Consider the following 27,194-nt stretch of genomic DNA (forward strand, 5'->3'; position numbering starts at 1 on the left):
AATAGAAAGATTCAACCTAAAAGTAGTAACTTGATTGGTTTATTCTAGATTTTCTACAGTCAGCCTATCTCTTCCCATTGCACAAACTAAAAAGAACTTCTTTTATGAAAATCTCAATCTCAAAGTCTTCGCTGCCAGTTGGGTTCTACCATTTCATCTCTCTAATGGGACTGAGAACAAAAAGCAGACTCTCACTGGTAGTAATGGCCAGATCAACCAAGTAAGAGATAACTCTCCCCTCACACATCTAAAATCGACATACACAAAGTATTAAAAATAGAGCACTCATTGACTGTGGAGCAATAAGAGTGTATCAAAATAAGTGGTTCGCTTAACACAAAAGTGGTAAGTGGAACATTTGCTTCATATCGTGTAGTGATGAAATAAATGAAGATTCCACACTGTCATCAGTTGACGAGGCCTGTATCTCCTATTATGGTCTGAGTACTCTAGTCCTGAAATTACATGACCTCTTTTACTAAAAGATAAACTCTAGCCAAATTAAAATCTACATAACATGAAAGATATAATTAAGGTGACAAATAAACTTCCATAAAAGAAAAACATTTAAGAATGCACTCTTGACTTCCTGTTCTTTCAAACAGGAGGTTATAATGTAAGGCAAGTGAATAGCACAACAGTAATTCAGCCAGAGCTGGTAAAGTGAGCAGCACACAGGAATATTTAACATCACACACTTTAGTGTGCTATGAGGAAACATTTATAGGCCTAATAAATACACGTACTAAAAAACAGATATACTTAATGTGGGATCAACTCCTCAAGTCTGTAATATGGTGTATAATATAAGGCCCAATATAAAATCCTATAAAGGGAAGTGTTTTTATCGTTTTAATTAGAACACCACTGTGTACCTCAACAATTCTACCCATCTGAATGTGGAAAATCTAGAGATGGTAAAGACCATTAAGACCAAAGCTATAATAGTTCTTCTTTACACAGTGGATTCAGACAACTGCAAAATCCACAAACAAAAAGTAAATAGTACACCACCCTGACTATGTTTTGTAGTGTAAAATCCTTATCTGCATTTTTTTGTTGGCCTAAAAGCTCTGCCTGGGTAAGCAACAATCTTAGTATAAATATTACAAGCACAGTCAGCAGAGTAACAGGAAAGGACATCTTAATGGAGAATGTGTAGCCAAGTTGGAGACAATGTGCACATAGTCGAGTAATGGCAGGGAAACCAGATTTAACTACCATGGAAATTTTCTATAGAGTTTTTCAAGGCACTTCACCCTTTTTCCTCACAAATTCATTCAGAGGTTGGACTAAATGGGACTTCACTAATACCAGGTTAGGTAAAAAATCAAACGCATATCACCAGCTTAAAAAAAAACAAAAAACGACAGACCTAAACAATAGGCTTAGGCAAGGTGTGGCTCTTAGTCTGACTACACAACACAGCCTGTAGTCCTATAACATGCCTACACGGATATTCTACAGAATTAGGAAAATAAAAGGGAGCATGGGGGTTTTGCTCATAGCAACCAAATGTTAAAACTTGCATTTCAGAGTCTACATTATCTAGTCATTTAGAATCTGTCTCCTTTAGGCAATGTCTCATTTTTTTTCTTCAATCCTCTTTACTATAAGAACAATGTTAGAGCCATATGTTGTGTTCATCTATTTAGCAATAACTTGAGGCTGTTGTTTCTGTCAATAGCGTGTACATTAGAAATAAAGTTACCAAACAATATGTTTATATTAATAGAAAAATAAACTGAATTCTACTTCATGGTGACTTAACCTTCTGCTACATGTTCCCACAAAAAGGTGTAAAATACTTTTAGTGTTTTTTTACAATATATCAAGAGAATCTGTTATAGCGCCAATACAAGCAGCCCAAATGTATACTTGTAGCCTTCTTCCTCTTTGGCACCAGTTATGGCATTGCACGCCCCCGCGCTATTCCAAGGTAATATATTCCTAAAGGTGTTTGGATTTTGCCCTTTATCAGAAGATCAAGACCATCTATGCCTGAGAATAAATTAGCAGAATGTCTGCACAAAAGCCATCATCCCTTATATAGGTATCATAAGAGGGTGAAAAGGTAACTGAGGTTAGTAGGCAATTCCTCTAAAATTTTAAGGACTGACTCTTTCCTTTCCAAGGCTGTCATCATTAATGTATATTCCATGTTTTCTTGTAACTTTTCAGTCAAATATAAAACACATAATCTGGCAATGGTTTTGAAGATACGTTCTGTCGATGAGGTTGAACTCCCCTATTTCCTTCTGTGTGAAAGTTCATCTCAAGTCAAGCCGGTATCTCCTCTGCGACAAGCAGCAATTTACTAACCCTCTGATGGTTACAGAACATGTACAGTGAACCATGTCTACTATTTAATTATTAAGGCGCTGGCTACGCTTGCAGCCTGAGGAATCCATAGGCCAGCTAGTACCTAAGACAGTCTTTGCTGCCCTCAACAGATGAAGTTTTAATCCGGTTTCTTCAGTCTCAAGACTCTCCTAATTCGCAGGCTGGTTGTGAAATTTGGCAAAGACATAGAAAACAACAACTTCACAGTGAAAGGAAAAAAAAAAAGAGCACAAGTGCGTTGGTGGGTTGTACAGGTAAGCACATCATCCTCATGCCTCTGCTAAAGTCAATCTAAAGAATCAAAGGCAATTCAGCAAAGGGATCATAATAGGCAGAGGATGCTGACACCTGTTAGGATGTGGTTCCCAAGCAACTCCTCTGGGATGCAAGGGGAAAGTCAAAGCATAAAATGCACTATAATAGCACTGACAGTTTCACATCGGAATATCACCGGCTCCTGTTTGCTTGTCTCCATTGGTTGGAACAAAGGAAGTTCAGAACCGTACAAATGGTGGGGATGACATGAAACTGAAGCAAATAACTGAGCTGCAGAGATTTTGTTGCCCTTTTTGAATCCCTGCAGGTTGTACCGGGGGATCGAATAGAGAACTGTTCCATCTGCTGCTGGAGACATGTAACTCACTCACGGTAGAGAAAACATACAGCGCATATAAACATACAAGGCAATGCCCTCGCTCCCTGCTGTGGTCCATACGTCTGGCTCTTTGGTCAGTTTTTATGAGAAGCTTCTTTTTTTTAGTCTTCAAAAAGTCTGTTTTAAAATGATTCTCTTGCTTTCTTTTAAACCCATACAATAAAAAAATAAAGAGAAAGAAGAAAGAAAATAGCATGTTGTCTGGTTCACAATAAATAATTTTTAAGTACCGCCTGTGAGTATTTTAAGTGCCAAGGTGAAAGCTGCTGCAGCTGGCTTTCATTGTAAAGGTGAGTCAGTCTCCTGGGCAGGGCAGCACAGACACTGAGCACAGCACCATACAAACACGCCCCTTCCAAGCTCTCCATCTCAGGTGCGAGGCTTTGGCACCACTGAGCCCCCTGGCACCTGCGTTGCTGCAGATCATGTAGGTAGCTTCCTTATTGTTCTGGGTACTTCTTTATGGGGTCAGGATGAGACTTCTATGTCCCCCCCTCCCCTGAAAGCACAGGTTCCTGCTAACTGCTGGTTGGCCCATCATTGAGGAAATAGGTGGTCATTTCACCTTTCCCTTTGACTTTTACAACCCCGCGACACTCCAACCGATAACCTTTGGCTGCCAGGACCTGGTACAGATCTGTCGTAACCTGCAAGAGAAAAAACATTAGTAAATATATTTATTTAAGCACAGAGATACAAATCAAAGAGTAAAAATTGATTTTTGTAAAATCTTACCGTAAAATCCTTTTCTCTTAGCTCATTGACAGACGTAGTCCTCGGTGATACAGCACCTTCGGGTTTATGTTGCCTCCACAGGAGTAGGACTAGACAGGAAATTAAAATGCTCTGGCCACACCTTAGGGGCAGTCCCAGAGGGTATATCCTCTCTCTCTCTCTGCCTCAGCAAATCAGTTATGTCACAAAAGCAGTGTTTAGAGAATTTAACCCAACCCAACTCAAAAAATAGAGGGGCGGGTACTACGTCTGTCAATGAGCTAAGAGAAAAGGATTTTACGGTAAGATTTTACAAAAATCAATTTTTCTCTATCGCTCATTGACAGACGTAGTCCTCGGTGATACAGCACCTTCGGGACGTCCCAGAGCAGTATCACAAATGAGGGGTGGGAAAATGGAAATCAAATCCAAATCTAGAAGGCCCAACCGGTGCCAACTAGAAGTTTACAATGCTCATCCTTAATGATGAGACTCAACAAAAAAAATTTTCAAACAGAAAAAAACCCTCGAGGTAGACCACCGGTCTCCTCAAATTGCGGCCTGCAAAACCTTGCGGCCAAATGAGGCATCCGCCGATGCCATCACATCAATTTTATAAAATTTTGTAAAGGTATGTACCGACGACCAAGTGGCCGCCTTACATACCTGGACCACTGACGCCTGATGGCGAAAGGCCCAGGAAGTACTGAGCGCTCGAGTGAAGTGCGCCCTAACAGGGAACGGAGGATTCCGACCCTTAATAGAATAAGCCTGTACCACCGTCTGACTGATCCATGTAGATATGGTCGCGGCAGACACAGGCAACCCCCTTCAAGGGCTATCCGTGATCACAAAAAAGTGAGTCCGTCTTACGAAAACAAGTTCGTAGTAGTCAAGTGTATCCTTCTGAACCCCATCCAAGGAGTGTAATGCAAACTCCCAAGGATGGCTAGTCTTAGGACACGGGGAAGGTAACACAATACTTTTATTCAGATGAAAAACTCTGAAAACCACTTTAGGAAGGAAGGATGGATTCGGAAGAAGAACCACCTTATCCCTATGAACCACCAGTTCAATGACAAGATAATGCGGCCAGTTCTGACACCCTGCGTGCAGAAGTAATGGCCACCAAGAAGGCCACCTTCTGGGATAATGTAAGCAAGGGAATCTCCCTAATATCTTCAAAGAGAAGTTTCTGAAGAACTGACCACACTAAATTAAGATCCCAGGCGGTAAGGATGCGCGCACTGGCGGAGCCAGATGTCGCACCCCCTGGATGAAATTCCGCACCAAGGAATGATTAGCCAAAGGTTTCTTGAAAGAAGATTGCTAACGCCGAAAACCTGACCCTTGATCGTGCTCAAGGATAGTTTCTGCTCAGCCCCTTGTTGCAGACCGACCAAAATTCGGGTCACCGAATAGGTATGTGGGGGAAATCCAATAGATTCACACCATGCAATATAAGACTTCCATGTGCTGGAAGTCGCTTTCCTTGCTTTAACTGGAGGTAGGAATAACTGAAGCTGACACTCCCTTGTCCTTCAGTACCTGGGTCTCAATGGCCAGGCCATTAAGCCAGCGACTGTAAAGCAAGATGGAAGATCGGTCCCTGAGACCGCAAATCCTCCCTGAGAGGAAGTCTCCAAGGAGTGTCCGCGACTAGCCTCACCAAGTCGGCGTACCAGGCTCGACGAGGTCAGTCCGGAATTTCCAGAATAACTGGAATTCCCTCCACCTCTATCCTGCGAAGAAGTTCCCGCTGCAACTTGAGAGGATGGAAGGCTTGCCGTAGCTGATACTGCCCCCACGGGGCGATCAGCGTTTCTGCTGCGTTCGCTAGAGGATCGCGGCGCGAGCTACAAACCTCTGCACCTTCCTGTTAAGCCAAGGTGCCAACAGATCCACATCCGGGATGTCCCAAAGAAGGGACAGCTAGTGAAAAACCTCTGGATGAAGAGGCCATATGCGATTGGATCCGAATCGGGCTGCTCTAGAGCTGCTCGATCCAGTAAATCAGACAAAATCTGATCGCTCTCAGTTCCGATACCCTTATTGGTAATCTGGATACTATCGGAAGAAATGACTTCCCCTGGTTGAGCATCGGAGACTTCCTGGTCCGCTCACTCAACCGGATCCGATTGTCCAGGGAATCGAAATTCTGATTCCATTAAAAAAGAATCTCCTTCAGGAGAATTCGGGTATGAGACTGGGTATACGGTACTGCCTCTAAGAAGGCCACCATCAGTCCCAGCCAATTGACGGACAGCAACATCCGAATCGTTGACTGAACCTTCTGGAGTTTCTCCGCAAGGAGAAACTCTCTTGCCCAGGATGTATCCAACCTTAGGCCCAGATAGTTCAGTCTCCTGGTGGGAACCAGGGATGATCTTTGGGAAAGCGAAAAAACGCTGATGTCCTGCGATGATGGGGATATAAAGATAGGCCTCCTAAATGTCTATGGACGCCAGGAAATCCCCCTGATGCAGGGAGGCCACCACTGTACGGATGGACTCTTCCCAAGTCCAGATTTGGACGCACCTTGCCCTCTTTCCTGGGCATTGTGAATAGGTTCGAATAGAACCCCTGAAACCGTTCAATGTTAGAAGGGAAGAATCGCACCGGTGGAAGTGATCGAAACTCGATCCTGTGTCCTCCAGAAACCGGTGAAGACATCCCCCCCACCCCAGAGATGGGTAGGGGCGCATCAGGCTGTATCTTCAGGCTTGGCTGAGCCGGACTTTTTGTTTAGCCGACCAGCGCCCTTTGAAACCCCTCTAAAGGGGCTTTGGAGGGTTTCGCCTTATCGCCCGCCCTCGGGGAACGAACAACTCTTTATGAGCAGAAAAGGAAGGTCCTCGTTAGTTACGAGGTCCTTTTATCCTAACAGTCTGTGGCAAGACAGCAGGTGGTACCGTCTATCCTATAAAGAGGAATTCCTTAAACGGATAGCACCTAGCCATGCGTTTGGAAATAACAGGGGTTCGTTTCAAAACGACCCCATTTGGGTAAAGGAAAATCCTTCGCCCTTTTGGTAGGCTAACAAGTACCAAAAAGGAATCTCAGTCTCAGCTACCTCTGCCGGTGTAACCTCAAGACTAAAGGTTTCCCGGACGGACACAACTAGTGCATCCACCACTCTTGTGCTATGGCGGAGGCAGAAACGTGCTCCTCACTGCTGAGGAGATAATACATGAGACAACAGCCCCTGAAGTATCTGATAAACAATAGGGGTAGGCGGGGGTCGCTTTTTGACCCCCGTCCCTGACAGGCCACCTCCACCCGGGATACCAAAGACTCCAGAACTGCCGATAATGCATTAAAAACAAGTGGGGTACTGGAGGGTCCTGCGGCCACCTTGAGGGGATCAGGTGGGGATACCTATGCGGCAGGGTCAATGATTATACAAGACACTTGCCAGCGACAAAAAATGACAAAGTAAAAAAAATTTTTTTTTTTTTTGTGTCCCCCAGTCGCAACAGCGCCCCTCAGTGTTACCTGCCTTTTTGGACCCGAGAGAGAGAGAGAGAGAGAGAGACCCCAAGGCTCATCCCTGATGCACAGAAGATTTCATCAGCTTGCTCAGTGCTTGTCTTGTTACAGACAGGAAGTCTTTGGCCCTATTTCCTGGGTAAAGGAGGTGGCTCCGCCCCTTAACACGCCTGCCGGCGCCTCCCCCTGGCTCCATGAGGTGTTTGAGTCACCTCAAACATGGCCGCCCCCATGCTGGAGACAGGAGGCTACACCAAAATGGCGGCCTCGTGCGATCTACCAGACAATGGCGGCGGCCTGAACAGATAGCGGCATGTCTGCAGAAGGATCTCGGCCTCACAACCCTTCACCCTCATGGTTGTCAGCGTGGTCGGCGGTACCGGACCCTGGCGGGCCGTATGCGGTCCGTGGCCGTCGGGAGGCATCTGCTTAGCTGGAGGAATGATCTGGAATGCAGTATACATGTATAGATATCGCCCTGTGGCTTCTGACAGGTAGGATACCTTATACTATCACAGTAAAGTTCTAGTACTGCCACTGACTACAATCATTTTCACATTTTTACAATTAGATTGTCAGCTCCCAAACCAAGCCTCCTGGCTTCTTGTACACAAAAATCACACTCCATTAGGGGGATCTGTGACATGTTATAGGATAGAGGGGAACCCATCCTTACCATTACAGAGAGGGGCCCGCGTTCACCACAAAACCCGTCAGGGGGAAAGGGGGAACATACTACTCACCATACCGGAACCAGGCGGGCGCCAACTCCTGACAGTACCCCTCTCCACCGAGGTAGGAGGGCTGTCGACCAATACGGACGCCGTGACTCATGGTCTTTGGCGTTTCAGCGAGACGTTTAACTCGCAGGGTCAGTCCCCGTCCAGTGGGACTATGTCGCGGCCGACCCAGCGCGGAGCTATGGCCTGCACGCGCTCGTAGGCTGAACTGGGGTGACCACTGGATCTCAACATCCCGCCCGTCGCCCAGTTCAGCTTTCTTGCTTGAAGATCTCACAGGAACACTGGAGAAAAAAAAAGCTGTCTAAAAAATCTTTTCTAAGAAAAAAAATCCTGCCAGGACCGAAGATCCCAGCAAGGTATCTAGGTCCTTACTCCTGACTAGACAGAAAAAAACTGATTTGCTGAGGCAGAGAGAGAGAGAGGATATACCCTCTGGGACTGCCCCTAAGGTGTGGCCAGAGCATTTTAATTTCCTGTCTAGTCCTACTCCTGTGGAGGCAACATAAACCCGAAGGTGCTGTATCACCGAGGACTACGTCTGTCAATGAGCGATAGAGAAATATCATTTATAATGTAGAACAAGACTTTTGGCTATAAAAATCGTGTTAAGTTAGATGCAGTCAGCCAAATAAAGTCAACATGTGGACGTTTCTTCCCTACCTTCTCAACAGACTTAATAAAAGACTTAGGCATGTGTGGGAATGCACTGGCATTCCATGCATTCCTGTGCAGGCAGTCCTATTGATGTCAATGGGAACACAGTGGCTGCAAGGACGCAGCCACTGCTCTCAATCTATGTGGGTGCATGTGTCTGTCCCCGAACTGACTGTCTGCATTGAGGGCTGGGGACCCGCATGTCATATTGGGAACAGCAGCTGTGTCTGTGCTTATATAGGTGAAAGTTTCGAACAACCAAAAAGCAAATCACCTGTATGCGGTCTGGTACTCCAGTGCTGTCCATCCGACTGGCTACATTCACAGTGTTTCCCCAAATATCATACTGAGGTTTACGGGCTCCAATAACACCAGCAACGACAGGCCCAATGTTAAGCCCTGCAAGAGGTAAAACCACAACATCTGATTAATAATTAATGAAAGCAAAAATGCAAATAATTTATCCAAACACGACAATAAGGTTTTACCGTAAAGTTTGACAAATTTTTATGGCAAAACAGGTGCCAAGCAACATTTAAAATAAGAATGGCATAAGTTAACACCCTAAAGTAAAAGAGGTAAACTAGCATGACCTAATAAAAGCAACAACCACATGCATTTCAAATAGCGTTGCAGAGGTCACTGGGAGCTCTATTATACCAATCACAAAAAGTTCCTATTTTCAAAAGTTCAAGCTTGCCACCTCCTGCATCTCATTACTGGTCAGAGAGACTATCAAAGTAATGTGAGAAGAACAAGACATGGGGGGTGGTGGGAGAAAAGCCTGGGCTTTTTGCTATAGAAGCTAGCTGAGATGTGCATAATGGTACTCTACATGCATAAACATACATGCAGGCACCTATATGTGCATTTTTAAATAGCTGCTGCACATTTAAATCTTAGAAGTCACAGAAAAAGGTGCAAAAAAGACTTCTTAAGGTTCAGCAAACCAAGTATATACACTTACCAACCACTTTATTAGGTACACATTGCTAGTACTGGGTTGGACCCCCTTTTGCCTTTAGAACTGCCTTAATACTTTGTGGAATAGATTTAACAAGGTGTTGGAAACATTCCACAGAGATTTTGGTCCATATTGCCATGATAGCATCACGCAGTTGCTGCAGATTTGTCGGCTGCACATCCATGATGCCAATCTCCCCTTCCACCACATCCTAAAGGTGCTCTATTGGATTGAGATCTGGTGACTGTGTAGGCCACTGGAGTACAATGAACTCATTGTCATGTTCAAAAAACCAGTTTGAGATGATTTGAGCTTTGTGACATGGTGCATTATCCTGCTGGAAGGAGCCATCAGAAGATGGGTACACTGTAGTCATAAAGGGATGGACATGGTCAGCAACACAATTCAGGTAGGCCATGGGATTTAAATGATGCTTGAATGGTACTAAGGGGCCCAAAGTGTGCCAAGAAAATATCCCCCACACCATTACACCACCAGCCTGAACCGTTGATTCAAGGCAGGATGCATCCATGCTTTCATGTTTTTGCAAATTCTGACCCTACCATCTGAATGTCACAGCTGAAATGCAGACTCATCAGACCAGGCATTATTTTTCCAATCTTCTATTGTCCAACTTTGGTGAGCGTGTGCGAATTGTAACCTCAGTTTCCTGTTCTTACCTGACAGGAGTGTCACCTGGTGTGGTCTTCTGCTATTGTAGACCATCTACTTGCTTCACGATTCGATGTGTTCAGAGATGGTATTCTGCATACCTTGGTTGTAATGAGTATTTATTTGAGATACTGTTGCCTTTCTATCATCTCGAAACCAGTCTTCCCATTCTTCTCTGTCCTCAACAAGGCATTTTCGTCTACACAGCTGCCGCTCACTGGATATTTTCTTTTTCATACCATTCTCTGTAAACCCTAGAGATGGTCGTGCATAAAAATCCCAGTAGATAAGTAGTTTTTGAAATACTCATACCAGCCAGTCTAGCACCAACAACCATACCACGTTCATAGTCACTTAAATCCCCTTTCTTTTCTTCCCCATTCCAATGTTTGAACCTCAGCAAGTAATCTTCACCAGGTCTAGATGCCTAAATGCATTGAGGTATTGCCATGTAATTGGCTGATTAGCAATTTGTGTTACCAAGCAATTGAACAGGTATAGCTAATAAAGTGGCCGGTGAGTGTATAGTTCAGAGTTGGACAAGAAAGCATTGTGGATGTATGTCATGTTGATTATCCCTATAAATATAGGAGCATAACACTCACCAATCTTCATCCGGAAGTTATTGAAGGAATGCTCATTTATATAGGTCATTTGCTCCATCAGCTTCATTGCGTAGTCTGCTAAGGCTGTAATGTGTGTCTTCCCCTCTTTGTCATAAGTTGTATCATTTAACCCTGAAGCTGCCATATAAGTACTGCCAATAGTCTTAATCTTCTCTAACTGCCGGAATCTTTCTTCACTGATGATCTGTTAAAACAGACAGAAGTCAGAACTTAAGTTACCAGGTTCAGAAAATATTAGTTTATACAATTTGGTGGATCTGACAGATTCATTTAAAATCCCAGCTCTAGCCAAAACTTGTTTTTATTTATTTTTGGATAGAGTGGACAAGGATTAGAACAGGGATGCTCAAACTACGTCCCTCCAGCTGTTGCAGAACTACACATCCCATGAGGCATTGTAAAACTCCGACAATCACAGACATGACTAGGCATGATGGGTATTGTAGTTCCTGAACAACTGGAGGGCCATAGTTTGAAGACCCCTGGATTAGAACCTTGAATCCTTTGTGTCTTAATCCACTAACCATCATGATCAGCACAAGGCGGAAAGGCACACAGAGAACAAAAAAAAAAAAAGAAAAGAAGTTGGATTTGTAATTTAACTTTGCACATAGAATAGAATAGAGGACAAACTGAAATGCTGGAAAGGTTTCTCTGGCATGGACTTTACCAGGACATTGTGATCTTCTCAGCCCGTCTCTCTGTGCCCTGCTATTATGCTGGCATCTGCTTACCAGCATCCAAATGTTGCTGATGTCGGTCTGATAAAGAAAGCTACAGGAGCCTTTATTGCATGTGTTTTTGTGTGATTTAGGGCAAACCAATTAGGCATTTTGTTCTTTGGCAGCTACAAGTGTAGGAATCATGTCAGTCAGAGATTTATTTGTCACACATCAACAAATCCTGGCTGAATAAGCCTCAGAGTTAACTACTTAATCTGAAATAAGGAGCATGTCTGAAAAATGGCAAAACTTAAAGTGATTGTAAAGGTTACATTTTTTTTAAGCGTTTACAAAGCCTAAACATTTTTTTTTTACCTTAATGCATTTCTTGAAGTAAGGTAAAAAATGTTTAGTTAGTAGCACACTGTACCCCCCCCCCCCCTTCCCCACACTCAATCCAGCGCTGTGCAGGTTTGCCGCTCTTCTCTCCCCTCACTTCCTGGTCACACGGTTTTGATGAGGTCAATTTGTCTATCAAAGCCAGTGATGAGGAAGCTGGGCAAAAGGGGGGCATCAATAAACTCAGACAGAGGCTCAGGAGCGAGCCTGCACGAGTGCCCCCATAGAAAGCAGCTTCCTAAGAGGCACTCAGTGAAGGGGAGGAGACAGAAGCGCTTCCAGGGGACCTGAGAAGAGGAGGTTCAGGGCCACTCTGTGCAATGGAGGTAAGCATAAACCTGTTTTTTTCTAAACAACTTCTGAAAGTTTTTTTTTACCGTAATGCAGAGAATGCATTAAGGTAAAAAAAACCTTTTTGGCTTTATAATCAATTTAAATATTCAGTAAGGTACTGGGCTGCAAAATCAGACATTATAAATATTGTTATAAAAAAAAGCATGCACAATCACACATGTAGATGTATATAAGAAGCTATTTTTGACAACTACTTAAAGAGTACATTTTATATATATATTTCTTTTTTTTATATATACGTTGTGTTCATAAGTTTACATACACTGGCAGAATTTTTAATTTCTTGGCCATTTTTCCGAGAATATGAATGATAACACAAAAACTTGCCATTTATTTATCAATCAACTGTGTTTACTCTTTTTAAATCATAATGACAACAGAAAGTACCCAAATGACCCTGATCAAAAGTTTACATACCCCAGTTCTTAATACCGTGTATTCAATGACAGCTTAAAGTCTTTTGTGGTATTTGTGGATGAGGCCAGTGGTGTATTTAGGTTTTGTGCTGCCCTAGGCCTGACTAAACTCGTGCACCCCCTAATTTAAATATGGCTCACCCATTCCTGCCAAGGCCACGCCCCTTCCTTGTTAAGCCCTGCCCCGTCACCTGTAAACCACACCCCTTCCTCTTTATGCTCCACCTTTTCCTCTTAGAGCTCCACCACTTCCTCTCTGTACATTAAAGCGGTTGTACACCCAAAAAAAAAAAAAAAACCTGCAAGACAAAGGCATAATGAGCTAGTATGCATCGCATACTAGCTCATTATGTATTACTTACCTTAGAACGAAGCCCCGACATGGACCCCCGGACATCGCTGCGGGCGCTGCCATGATCCCTCGGCGTCTCTTCCGGGTTCGGCAGCTCCGGCGCTGTGATTGGCCGGAGCCGCGATGACGTCACTCCCGCACATGCGCGCGGGAGTGATTTTCCGGCAAGCTCCCAGCAAGCAAAACTGAAGGTCCCCAAGGACCTTCAGAGCACATGCGCCGCTCGCGTGAGCGGCTGCATGCACTGCAAATATCTCCTAAACTGTGCCGGTTTAGGAGATATTAATTGTACCTACAGGTAAGCCTTATTATAGGCTTACCTGTAGGTAAAAGTGTCAAAAAGCGGGATTCTACCGCTTTAAAAGTGGATACCAAGTGCCTACTTGTAAATTTTGTTGTTTTGTATACCATTTCAATTCGAGGCTATTGGAATGCAAAAGTGCAGGTCAGAAGGAGGTCAAGTGCACGTCAATGAATTCTGAATGATCACGGAAACATCTTAAACTGATTTCAGAACAAATGCCAGTGCTAAGTGATGACAAGGGCACATTCTCCTGCTAATGTACCCCTAAATGACATCACATTGGGCCAGCAGATAGGGTTGGGCTAAATCCATATTTGTGGATTATTGGACATATAATGCTGATCTGACCACACAGGTACCACTCTTGGCTTGGCTGTCGGTGCCGCTTATCCCAGGATCAACACCGGGCTTGGGGACCGGCCCAATTAATGTTCCATTTGAGGGTGGTCGTGTGGCATTCACAAACCAGTTTCATAGTCAAAGCATTAGGACTCAATCAGGCTAAAAATGACTCCAAAATATGTTAGACTGAAAGATCTTTCACCTGTGTATGTTTAATTACAATACATTTTGCTACAAAAAACAGCATTAACTGACAAAAAGCTGATCCTATAGAGAAAAACCTAAGACAAATCAGCAGGTTGCAAAAACCATGAGCAAAAAGGTATACATTTCAGCTATACTGCTCTTTCAGAAGACTACAAAATCCTGGTATTTTCATTACACCAACACCAGTGCTCTCAAGATTTAACTCTAACAACAGGTAAGATTCATTAGCGCTCAAAGTATAACTCACAAAGAAATAATCCCGCAATAACTTTATATCTCTTCAAAGTTATCAAGCAGGAAGGAAACCACCTAAATGCCCTCTTCAGTGTTTTCAGTGAGAATGCAAAGAAAAAAAACCTTCTGCTGCCATACCTGGGGGCTTCCCTTCTCTCTTCTCCGCGCTACTGACGCAGAGAGCCCTGGGAGGAAGTTACATTACATATCATAATTTCCTCCCAAGGATAACGCAGAGGAGGGTAGGTGGAGCTTTAGGCTGCCAAGACCTGCTGCCAGTGCCTTACTAGTATTGGTGGCCGCTGGTCTGTCTGAATGTCAGGTCAGTCACCAGCCTCCAGCCAGTATTATCACACAGTAGCAGTGCAGCCAGGGGGCACCAGACCAATTTGCCTCTTGGACCCTGCCCCCCGCCCAGTCAGTCCTATAAGACTGGCGCTACACTTTACTAAAAATTTAGTGCAAGCCGGTGGGGACACTTTTCGTGTGGGAGTCGGGAAGAGGCTATTTTTTTTTTTTTAGTGTGGGGAGGGGGGTGGCTTTTTTGCTGCCCCCCCTGCAAAGTGCTGCCCTAGGCCTGGGCCTTGTCAGCCTAGGCCAAGATACAGCAGTGGATGAGGCTCTTTAGCTTCACAGATGGTAAATTCCTGGGCTTTCTTGCATGAACTGCATGTTTGAGATCTCCCCAGAGTGACTTAATGATATTGAGGTCAGGAGACTGAGATGGCCACTCCAGAACCTTCATTTTATTTTGCTGTAGCCAATGACAGGTCGAATTGGCCTTCTGTTTAGGATCATTGTCATGCTTGAAATGTCCAAGTACGTCCCATGCGCAGCTTCCGGGCTGATGAATGCAAATTTTCCTCCAGTATATTTTGATAACATACTGCATTTATCTTGCCATCAATTCTGACCAAATTTCCTGTGCCTTTGTAGCTCACACATCCCCGAAACACTAGCGATCCACCTCCGTGTTTCACAGTAGAAATGGTGTACCTTTCATCATAGGCCTTGTTGATGCCTCTCCAAATGTAGCGTATATGGTTGTAGCCAAAAAGCTCAATTTTGGTCTCATCACTCCAAATGACTTTGTGCCCGAAGGTTTGAGGCTTGTCTCTGTGCTGTCTGGTGTATTGTAAGCGGGATACTTTGTGGCATTTGTGTAGAAATGGCTTTCTTCTGGAAACTCGACCATGCAGTGCATCTTTTTTCAAGTGCCTCCTTATTGTGCATCTTGAAAGAGCCACACCACATGTTTTCAGAGAGTCCAATAGTCCACCTGAAGTTATTTGTGGGTTTTTCTTTGCATCTCGAACAATTTTCCTGGCAGTTGTGGCTGAAATTTTAGTTGGGGTCTACCTGACCATGGTTTGGTTTCAACAGAACCCCTCATTTTCCACTTCTTTATTAGAGTTTGAACACTGCTGATTGGCATTCTCAATTGCTTGCATATCTTTTTATATCCCTTTCCTGTTTTATACAGTTCAACTACCTTTTCCCACAGATCATTTGACAATTCTATTGCTTTCCCTATGACTCAGAATCCTGAAACATTAGTGCAGCACTGGATGAAATATGCAAGAGTCTGTCAGGAGTCCAGAAACTCATTGACCTTTTACACACACACACTAATTACAAGCAAACAGATCACAGGTGAGGATGGTTATCTTTTTTAGTCCTTCAAACCCCTTTGTGTCAACTTGTGTGCATGTTATCAGGCCATAATTATAAGGGTATGTAAACTTTTGATCAAGGTCATTTGGGTAGTTTCTGTTGTCATTATGATTTTAAAAGAGTAAACACAGTTGACTGATAATAAATGGCTTCAGCCAAACACTAACCATGAGAGAAAGAAAATTGTTTGTGCTATCATTTATATTCTCAGGAAAATGGCCAAGAAATCATAAATTCTGCGGGGGTATGTAAACTTATGAGCACAACTGTATGTGTATGTATATATATATATATATATATATATATATATACACAGTATATACATATAAATTTATTATGACGCCCTGTCACTACGTGAGAAGAGTTAAGTGGCAATCAGGGTTCTCATACATGCGGGACTGGGGAGTTCCTGGGAGTGCTACCTTGAGCTAATCTTCCCAGAACCTATAATCAAATATCTATGTGCCCTTTATGGCTTCTGTGCATCAGGAAGCATATGTCTACAGACAACCTGGAACAACTGCCTAAAATGGATTTTGCTGAATGATCACCATTGGTACTCAAAAATAAGCCAAGGTTTATCTAGTAGGTGCATAAACTTGCTTTTTAACCAAAATTATGTTACATAGTTAGAAAGACTGAAAAACGACAAATGTCCATTGAGTTCAACCAATATTTTGTGAATATTAGTTTCAAAGTTTGAGGCAGTGTGCACTGAAAAAAATTACTGCATGGAGTACCTTTTTTTTCAGTACAGCGCAGTATGGGGCAATCTACTGCCTCATGGCACACTGTGGCCAATTTAACTTTATTAAATGTCTGTGTGAAATTTTAATAAAGTTTGTTTAAAAAAAAAAAAAGTGGACAGTGCAATGTGCCATGGCGCATCAGCACTGCACTGATCCAGCAGCTGGTGTGACTTAGCCCTAAAACTTTGAATGTACAGTTCCGGCACAGAGAACACTAAAAGTGGAATTCCAGCCAAAACATGAGGATACAATGAATAGACCCTAAAAAGATAAAGTAACAAAACTAGCTTTTGCTGTAAAATTCAGTGCTTCCATCCAGAGTATTTTTTTCTGCCACTTGGGTATGATGGCCAGCATCATTTAATTCACTTTCTATGAGCCCTGGTAATCCTGGACCCACCTCAACCTGTGATAGGACAGTGATGGGAGAAGCAGCATAGTGATTTTCTGTTCCTCTGCTATCTCTTCCCATCAACCTGCTTTTAATTTTTCTGTTCCTCTGCTATCTCTTCCCATCAACCTGCTTTTTGACAGGGCATAACCTAACTGGCTCCATGTGCTATTTCTTCCTCTCACACCTAAGCCCTATACAGGGAATGCAAGATACTGATATCCATGTGCTTACACTATTTGCATATAAAGTACATTTAATGATGTAATAATGTGTGTCCTATATATCTGCCTAGAGGTCAGTAAGATTAATGTGTTGTGCTGTAATACAGATGGTGTTACAATGACTCCTGGAGGAACAGTGATTTGGCCGTGCTTAGATTAATGTAGTTAAAGGGCATACAAAATAACTCCATTATATTCACGTCAAAAAGGTAGGCCATAGCACTGTTTATTGGTTGATAAACTGGCCATCCAGATTGATCAGCTTAAAGCGGTTGTAAAGGCAGAAGGTTTTTTATCTTAATGCATTCTATGCATCCATATATAAAACCTTCCGTGTGCAGTAACCTCCCCCCCTAATACTTACCTGAGCCCCATCTCTATCCAGCGATGTGCACGAGTAGCTCAGCCGTTCGGGACTCTCCCTCCTGATTGGCTGAGACACAGTGATGGCACCATTTGTTCCCACTGCTGTCAAAGTCAGTTAGCCAATCAGGAGATAGAGGGAGCGGGGCGGAACTGCGGCCCCATGTCTGAAAAGACAAACACGGAAATGCTGCGGCTTGGCTCGGGGTGCCCCCACTCAAGCTGCTTGCTGTAGGGGCACTCGACAGGAGAGAGGGGCCAGAAGTGCCGAAGAGGGACCAGAGAAGAGGAGGATCCAGGCTGTTCTGAGCAAAACCATTTCACAGAGCAGGTCAGTACAACATGTTTGTTATTTTTCAAGAAAAAAAAGATTTTAGTATCACTTTAACATTAAAGTATAACTAAGATAATTTTTCTTTTTTTTTTTTAAAGTTTTGGATACTGGCAGAGGAATTAGAATGCTTGTCAGTTTTTTTTTGCTGTATGTGTCCCAGTTAGGGAGATTTACCCTCTCTATTTATCCTGTTTACCATTATCATTGAAAGTGAAAGCAAAGCAGAATCCCAAATTTTGGGTTGTCTCCAGAAAGTAATCGAGGGGAAATCTTCCAATGAGGACACTAGTTCTGGTGACCTGGGGGTCCCCAAGGAATTCCCTTAATTTCCAGGGATTTCTGCTCACTTCCTGTTTGGCTATGGGATACAGGTGGCGGTACAAAAAATTGACAGAAGTTATAACCATATCCAAAATGAAAAAAAAACAAAAGTTTTGCCTATAGTTTCATTTTAAATAGAAAGTACATGAAAGGAGAAGTATAAAAATCACCTCATCGAAGTCGGCAATAATCTCATTGAGTAAGCGCAGGCACTCCACTCCTTCATTATTGGCCTCAAGTTCAACGTAGAACTCTGAGAAATTGCTGATTGAGGCAAACATGACACATACGCATTCACAGGATTGATAATACAGTTCATCGTTTCTATGTTCTCTTGCCAGGAAGTGGGCTGCTACATCTTTCGGGAGAATGTTGTGTAAGAGACGCCTATTGTAAGCTTGCAACTCCTCCATTTCCTCCTTCTCTCCGGTTGCCTATATATAGAAGTAAAGGCAAAATAAAAATCAAAGTTATTTTCTTCTACACCTGCACTCTTATGTTTCTTTATCAAACTCAAATGTGAAAACTGAGGTAAGTTCAAAAAGAAAAGAGAAATAAAATCAGCCTATAAAAGAAGAGAGATAATACTTATCTGCTCAATGCCCGTGACTCTGATCTCTGTGTTCTTTTGCAGAACTACACCGGCCAAACAAGATCTGCAATCCCCCACGGAGCGCTGTGTTGCTACATGCCAGCCACTTTGTCACTACAGTTCTGCAGATACAGAGCGGTAATACGGTGGCAGGTGGATGGAACCACAACGCGTGGCAGGGCATGTAGGACTATTACCTGGAAGTGTCAGACGCAAAAGATTTTTTGCTGACATAAAAGATCAGAGATACAAAAGATGTACAAGTATTATGAATCTTCATTTATAGGCTGCTTTTCACCCCTTTTTTTTTTTTTTTGGGTGATACAGTTAGTTGCTTTACGAAGAGTCAGACACCAGCATTGGACAAAGATAGGTGTCAGTTTCGAATGTGACAATCCGTAGTTTTTTGGACTTTAATTTAAAAGAGAGAAGAGGGCGCGACCTGAGTTTAGTAAATTACATATTATTGTATTGAAAGACAACTGGCAATTCACATGTACACAGTTAAAACACTTGTTCCTCAACAGAATGGGGTCTCTGGAGGGAAATACTCAGCACAGTAGGCCACCACAGTCCAGGCAGGGAGACACTTGGCTTGTCAGTGGGATGTACCTCTAGAACTGAGGAAACACCAGAGAGTGCCAGACTAAAGCTGGCAATACATGGATCAAAATCCGGCCAGTTCAGCAGAGAGCCGCAAAAATTTTTTATCCATCTATGGACAGGTTGATTGTATCCAAGTCGATCCATCGATCGACATGGGTACAACCAGCCTGTCAGATGTTTTACATGCAATTACTGCTGGCTGCTACAGCCACTAGCAGTAATTATTTGTTCTGCAGGCCAGGAAGTACAGTTTACACAGTGTAGAGAAACAACGTTAAAGAACATACATCAACGAGAGAGTAGTATGGTACATATTCACATTTTTTGATAATATTAGATGAGGGATCATAAGGTCTCGTGCAAACTGGTTTATTGAGAATGCAGTTTCTCCTAACAGGAGAAAATCAGCCTTAAAAACCCAACTAAGCTGTGTTTTTTACAAACTTTAATCTTTCAAATTGTAATTTATTCTGGCTATTGAAATGAATAAACACTAAAGTGCTAAACGTGCCTAGCGCTTAGGCATGTTAAGCATTTTTTATGTCCAAAAGATCCAATTATGTGTTCAGGAGAAGGAGCTCTGACTGCCTCTAAACTCTTCTAATCGCCTCTTGTATGGACACACAGGCTTTTATTGAGGTGCATTCAGGGTCTTAGGCCAAAAAATGCCAAAAACCCCAAAATTGTCAGTTCAGGAGCATGAGGCCTAAATCATTTTTTCCCATTTATTTCTCCCTTTTTTCTAATGTAGATTCCCTAAAAAGAATAGGAAAATACACAAAATATGAAATGCAAACTTAAATAAGTTCAGGTTAGCATGTACTCATATACTTTTTATGCTGTACAGTTGTAAACAAACATCTTTTTAAATACTCTCAGATGGTGGTGGACTTTCTCACACTATGGGCAATCTATATTGGGCATGCCCAGCACAGAAAGCCCTCCATTTACCTTGCGGGGATGGGGGGCTTTTTACTTCTGTATCGCTGGGGGCATCTTGGAAACTAGACAGACATTGTCCTGTTCCTTTAGAACAGCCTCCTCCTTTCCTTCTGTCCAATTGAGGGCAGATAGGTTGGAGATGCAGCCCTTTGTGTCAGCCGCGGTTCTGGAAATGGCACTGTCGCATTTCCAGATGTGGCGTTGACAGGAATCGGACATACGTCACTGCGCATGAAGTCATTACGCGCTACATGTGCAGTGTTCTGGAATGCCGGGGATTGCATGGACAGGGGCCATCTATCTTGCCCCCCTCAGATTAGGAAAGCAGGGAACAATGTCCCCTTCCCTTAGGATGGGTGGGATTACACTACCACCCACTTTTGTGAGGGTATTTAAGAGCATTGAGCTGTATTCAGTTGATGCAATGTTTACTTTCTGTGACGCTGTGAAGCCGAAACCTAGGTGTGTTTGGAGGATAATCTTATGGCTTCAATCATTATTTTTACAACACAAAAAGATTATGGGTGTAAGTAGTATTTGGAATAGCTTCTTCCCCTCTTTTGTAATCTTTTTTTCAATCTTATGAAGCTTGAGTTAAAATCACATCAAAGTGGGAAATAGCAGGGTAGAATCCCCCATTTGTTTTTTTGTGGTATTTGGCTATATATTATATCCTTGTTTCCTTTTCCTGTTTTTAGTTTAGAATTGGGGTATATGCATATGTCCTAATTGTATTGGTGGATATACTTATTATATTTATATTTTTTTCTAACATGATGGCAGCGCTTTAGATGGGCTTTTGCAATCTTTGTATGCCTGAGATTTACCCTTTGAGATGGATCGCTCCCACACCGTGATATAGGCAGACATTTGGTCTCATGATGTTATTGTAAGTGCTATACTGTAGGATTGTTCTAAACTGATTTTAAACCATTTTGGAAAATAAATCTGCAATGTTGTTGTCTTCCGTTACACATCCCTGATGAAGATACTTAAAACGTAAAAATTCTAAACGTGTTGGATTTCCCACTCTATGGAACAAGCTGTCAATCAAGGACTCTAGGGCTTTACAGTATAAACTAGTTCTGGGAATACCACTTGAGCTCATTAACATTATTTTACATGAATTTGTTATTGTGAACACTTTGCTACTATGGCTTTTAATTGAGGTGGATTTTATGATATTGTAAAAACGCCTATTGCTTTTATATATGAATATTTTTTTTATTAGTTGCTATCAAAATCCTATTAGAGGAGAATGATGGCATGTATATATAACAGTATAACAGGGATGGTGGCAACCTAACACCCACAGCTGATCTGACTTATACTGTATTTGGTACTGGATGAAATTAAAATATAAAAGATGACAAAATAAGTTAAAAATTTTATTCAAAGTTGATATAAATAAATCTGTTATTATTTAAAGCAAGCCATTCCTGGGACACTTGCAACTGAGTCAGGGCCGGCCTTAGGTGTTCAGGCGCCCTGTGCGAGCTAATCCTGTGCCCCCCCCGCGCGCATTTTTTCTTCACCTTTTTTGCACTTTATTTGACTTTTCTTTTTTATGATCACTAATAACTTAGCCCCCCTTACATCAGAGACCCCCTCACACAGAGCCCCCTTTACATCAAAGACCCCCACACAAAGCCCCCCTTAATTTAGAGCCCCCCTACATCAGAGAGGCCCCCATCACATCAGAGACCCACCTCACATCAGAGACCCCCCACACAGAGCCCCCTCACATCAGAGACCCCCCACACAAAGCCCCCCTCACATCAGAGACCCCCCACATCAGAGACCCCACACAAAGCCCCCCTAAGGTCAGAGACCCCCTACACACACACAAAGCCCCCCTCACATCAGAGACCCCCCACACAAAGCCCCCCTCACATCAGAGACCCCACACACAGAGCCCCCTTACATCAGAGACCCCCCACACAAAGCACTCCTTACAAAGACCCCCGACACAAAGCCCCCCTCACATCAGAGACCCCCCACACAAAGCCCCCCTCACATCAGAGACCCCCCACACAAAGCCCCCCTCACATCAGAGACCCCACACACAGAGCCCCCTTACATCAGAGACCCCCCACACAAAGCACTCCTTACAAAGACCCCCGACACAAAGCCCCCCTCACATCAGAGACCCCCCACACAAAGCCCCCCTCACATCAGAGACCCCCCACACAAAGCACTCCTTACATCAGAGACCCCCCACACAGAGCCCCCCTCACATCAGAGACCCCCCACACAAAGCCCCCCTAACATCAGAGACACCCCCACACAAAGCCCCCCTAACATCAGAGACCCCATACACACAAAGCCCCCCTTACATCACAGACCCCCTACACACACACAAAGCCCCCCTTATATCAGAGCCCCCCACACACACAAAGCCCCCCACATCAGAGAGCCCCCCTTACATCACAGACCCCCACACATAGCCCCCTTACATCAGATCCCCCCCACACGGAGCCCCCCACATCAGAGAGCCCATACACACAGAGCCCCCCTAACATCAGAGACCACACACACACACACACACAAAGCCCCCCTTACATTACAGACCCCCTACACACACACAAAGCCCCCCTTATATCAGAGCCCCCCCCCCACACACAGAGCCCCCCAGATCAGAGAGCCCCCCTTACATCACAGACCCCCCATACATAGCCCCCTTACATCAGATCACCCCCCCCCACGGAGCCCCCCACATCAGAGAGCCCCCCTTACATAACAGACCCCCCACACAAAGCACCCCTCACACAGAGAACCCCCACACAGAGCCCCCCTCACATTTTTTGAAGGAATTAGATCTCACTTACCTTACGCTGACTGCAGCTTTTTTTTTTTTTTCAAACTTCCTGCCCACACATTCCCGGGGAGTGTGGGCGGGGCGGGGGAGGAGGAGAAGGGGTGGGGCGAGGAGGAGCTGACGATCTCTCCTCCCTGCAGGGATGCCAGAGGAGAGATCGTCAGCTCCTCCTCGCCCCGCCCCTTCTCCTCTCGCCCCACCCACACTGTCAGCGTGGATCGGAGGCTGAGCTGTGTGTGATACACAGCTCGCCTCACTGCAGCAGTAGGTGAGCAGTATGTAAGCGGCGGCCGCGGCCTGTGTTGACCCTGTCCAGGCCGCTGTCGCCGCTTACCTCCCGCTGTGCGGGCTGAATCGCCTGATCTTCTGCGAGCTGTGATGGCCGCACTGCGCCCTTGTTGCCCATGGCGCCCTGTGCGGCTGCACAGCTCGCACACCCCAAAGGCCGGCCCTGAACTGAGTGCATTTATATAGCCATAAATACACTCAGATACAAGTGTCACAGAAATGTCCATATATAGATTTAGGCTGTTTTAACTTTTACAGAGGCTTTAAAGCATAATTCTCCTTGTTCCCCCTCACATCACAGCCATTTCACCTCTCCCTGCTATCGCCACCTCTGAGGTGGTGAAGGAGGGAAGGAGATAAATTACACAAACGGCCAGTGAGGTGCTTATTTGCACCTTATTAAAATGGCCATTAGCATAAGAATCACTGGCAGCTTCTGACTGAGCTGTGAAGAAACATCATCTCCACACTTCATCACAGCTTAATAAACTGCTGCATAGTTGAGATAAACTGTGATAATAAACGGACACTTAATTGCACATCCTGACATATGTTTTTTTTTTTTTGTAAAAGTGCAAAATGTGTTGCACGGTCCCTTTAAATTAACATAAAGCACAATAAATAAATCATGATATAACTTATTAAACATCAGCCATCAGTAATCATCAATCACTAATGACACAGATCACTTTTTTATTTTTTATTTTTGTGCATTATGTTAATTTAAAGTAACAGCACAACACTTTTATGTTTTGGATATTTTATATTCTAAATAGTAGTGAGTGCCACTGTCTACACTATTTAAGTCATACAGATTTGCACTAAGCACAATTTTTTAAAGGTTTTTGGACAATTGTTACTGTCTTTTGATATATCCTGCATACAATAACTATTAAAATAAAAACTACACAGGTATGAGTGTACTAATTAAGGGTTTTTTATGGATGGTTTTTATACTAAAGTCAGATGTTACGTTGAGTAATCAGACTTTAAATGACAGGTAAACGATTGTACTAACTTTTTACATGGTAGGGTGATACAGCAAGATATTTTTTCTTAAAACATGACATTAAAATAAATGGTACTTGAGTGGTTCTGGTCTTTATACCTGTAGCTTCCACAGGAAATCCAACCGAGCTGTAGACTCCACCTGTTGAGCGTGGAGGTATAGAGCCAACACAAATACGGTCAAGATGACAGGGGTCACATACTTCAGAGGAATCTTACTGCCCATGACACTAGAGAACAAGAAGCATTAAAAAACAGTCTGGTAAAGCCTGCAGCAAATCTGGCATCTCACTTTTTTAAAATATCTATTTATGTAGAAACCTGGTTACATTTAGAAGCACAAGAAACATACAGCTGAATAAATATAATACTGCCCTTTAGAAGTGCATGAAGTTAAATGCCATACCTAAAAGATCCAAAGGCTAAGGCAGTACACAACTACCCGCATAAATGAGTGTTGGGCAAATCAGAAAGCTTTGCCCGATTACTATAGTTTTTCCTAGTGCTGGGATCCCTTCCTCGATGACCTAAACAGGAATTCTTGTGCAACTAGAGTGTTCCTGCTGGCTATGAAGACATTGTGAAAAGGTCAGACTGTGCTTGCATGTCTGATGGTTCACCAATGTCAACTTTACATACAGCAGGCACTGTTTCCAAAGACTACATAGGGTGTCCATAGCCTTCAGATTGCACGTACACATTGATGAAAAGACAATGATCTTTAAATAGAAAACCTTGTGCAAAGTTTAGCAGAGAAGATACTCATTCCAAATAACAGTTTCCACTATTATTACATTTCATAAAACAAAAAACTAAAAGAATTAGGATCCCCTCGTTCCTTGGAACATATTGTCCATTTGCTCTGCTGTTGCGGAGCCATTGAAGGGTATGTGAAAGCATGCGTCTCTCCCCGTTCTCCTGTGATAAGCGTAGACTGCCTAAACTGACAAAATTGAGGCCTGAGCGCTTTCATGTTAGGATTTGGAGAATTCTTAGCATTGACATGAAGCATGCACAGGGATTTTTTCTTGATTCCAGTGAGCACAGTTAGCTGATGGAAATAGAAAGGAGAATACAGCAGTGGAAGGATAGCAATTACGTGAACTTATGGCATTGTCCACATGGGCAAAGCCCAGATTCATTTGAAAATGACATAAATCAAGTCATAACCATTACTTACCATTGTTCACCTTCTTGAGTTTGATTGAAGGAGCTGGAAATAATAACAACCCATTAAAAAGTCTGCTATGGATTAACACTGCCATATGTGCTTTTGTTAACAATACACATGCGATAAAGCTTCCCATACACTGGCATATCAGACCACATCAGACTGTAGCCAAATCTGACATAGATCAGCAGTCTGGACATATTCCACGCGTCTGCCATGACAAAAAGCACACGTATGAACACATCCAGAGGCAAATAAATGACTAACTTGCTGCAAGACACATTTTAATGATATTTATTCAAAACAATACAAACAAAGCATGAATCCATAAAAAAGAAAAAAGGTTAATGTTGTTTGATCCTCATAAGTAGCAACATTCAATGCCAGACACCCAAATGTGACCTATCTTGTCATTTAGCAACCAGCTAAGCTAAACTTGTTGTAGCTTGCCATGGTTTCCCCTGACACAGTGAAAAAGTGTGTGAAAACTGAGCATTCATATTTACACCGCTCAGCAATTACTTTATGACCACTGACAGGTAAGTGAAAAATCATAATTAACTTGTTACAATGGCATATGAAAGATATATTAGGCCTGTCATTTATGTGGATAATACTTGACATGTACCCCCTACCTAAACAATGTTACTGACTTGGTACACCTCTTCATGGAAATGGTATTCCCTAATGGTAATGGCAGTGACCTCTCATGTGGATAATGAGCACTGCCACGCTGCTAAAATGGTTTAAGAATGTTTTGAGGAGCACAATGAGTTTGAGGTGTTAGCTTGGCCTCCAAATTCCCCAGAGTTCAATCCTATAGAGCATCTGTGGGATGTGCTTGAAAAACAAGTCCAATCCATGGAGACCCCATCTCGCAAACTTCGGGACTTAAAGGATCTGCAACTGAAGGCTTGGTGCCAAATACCATGGCAAATCTTCAGAGGGCTAGTGACATCGAAGCCTCGATGAGTCAGGGCTGTTTAGGCAGCAAAAGGGAGATCTACTTAATATTAGGTGGGTGGTCATAAAGAACTTAAGCATATACCCGGTTGAGGGACAAGCTTTGTCTGCACGGGGTGCACAGGTGTTCTGTGCATGCCTGTGCAGGCAGTCACATTCATGTCAATTGGGACGTAGCAGCTGCACAGACACAGAGGCTGCTCCCAATTTGACATCCTTGTGGGCACCCAAACTCAAATGGTTTGCGTTTGGGGACCTGCATCCACATGGCGGTCAAATTGGGAATAGGATTGCCTGCACGAAACACCTGGGTATTCTGTGCAGGCAAAACATGGCCTCCATGTATGTATGCCTAAGTGTGAACGTGTGAATGAGGCCTAACTGATGACTGGCTACTCCTGCCATGCCTATGTGGTGTCGATGCCGAATTTCGTAACAGAGACATCTAAAGGGGTTTTACTAAACTGAACAAAATCCCCAAACATAAAATGCTGAAGTGTTCCCAAACACTAAATATATTAATAGAAAGCTAAACAATACAGGATTGAAATGAGCAAGTTAAACTCCACTAGCTGTAGATTTTCCTTCATGGTCATTCCTTCCTATTTTTTTCAGTCTGT

At 43.3% G+C, this 27,194-nt stretch overlaps 1 protein-coding gene across 1 annotated transcript in view; it reads right to left on the reverse strand.

The window, feature by feature from the left end:
- Positions 1-1,367: 1,367 nt before the first annotated feature.
- ADCY6 (adenylate cyclase 6) overlaps positions 1,368-27,194 on the reverse strand; it is a 370,168-nt gene continuing 344,341 nt past the window's right edge. Inside the window, exons 18-23 of the mRNA XM_082245102.1 lie at positions 25,621-25,653; positions 24,541-24,670; positions 18,357-18,620; positions 10,840-11,044; positions 8,873-8,997; positions 1,368-3,645 (exon numbers count right to left, since the gene is read on the reverse strand). Coding sequence (XP_082101228.1) covers positions 3,517-3,645; positions 8,873-8,997; positions 10,840-11,044; positions 18,357-18,620; positions 24,541-24,670; positions 25,621-25,653 — 886 coding nt within the window. The 3' untranslated portion in view covers positions 1,368-3,516. The remainder of the gene's footprint in view (positions 3,646-8,872; positions 8,998-10,839; positions 11,045-18,356; positions 18,621-24,540; positions 24,671-25,620; positions 25,654-27,194) is intronic.

Source organism: Pelophylax lessonae (genome assembly GCF_965119305.1).
Source record: "Pelophylax lessonae genome assembly, chromosome: 2".
NCBI classification, from domain to species: Eukaryota; Metazoa; Chordata; class Amphibia; order Anura; family Ranidae; genus Pelophylax; species Pelophylax lessonae.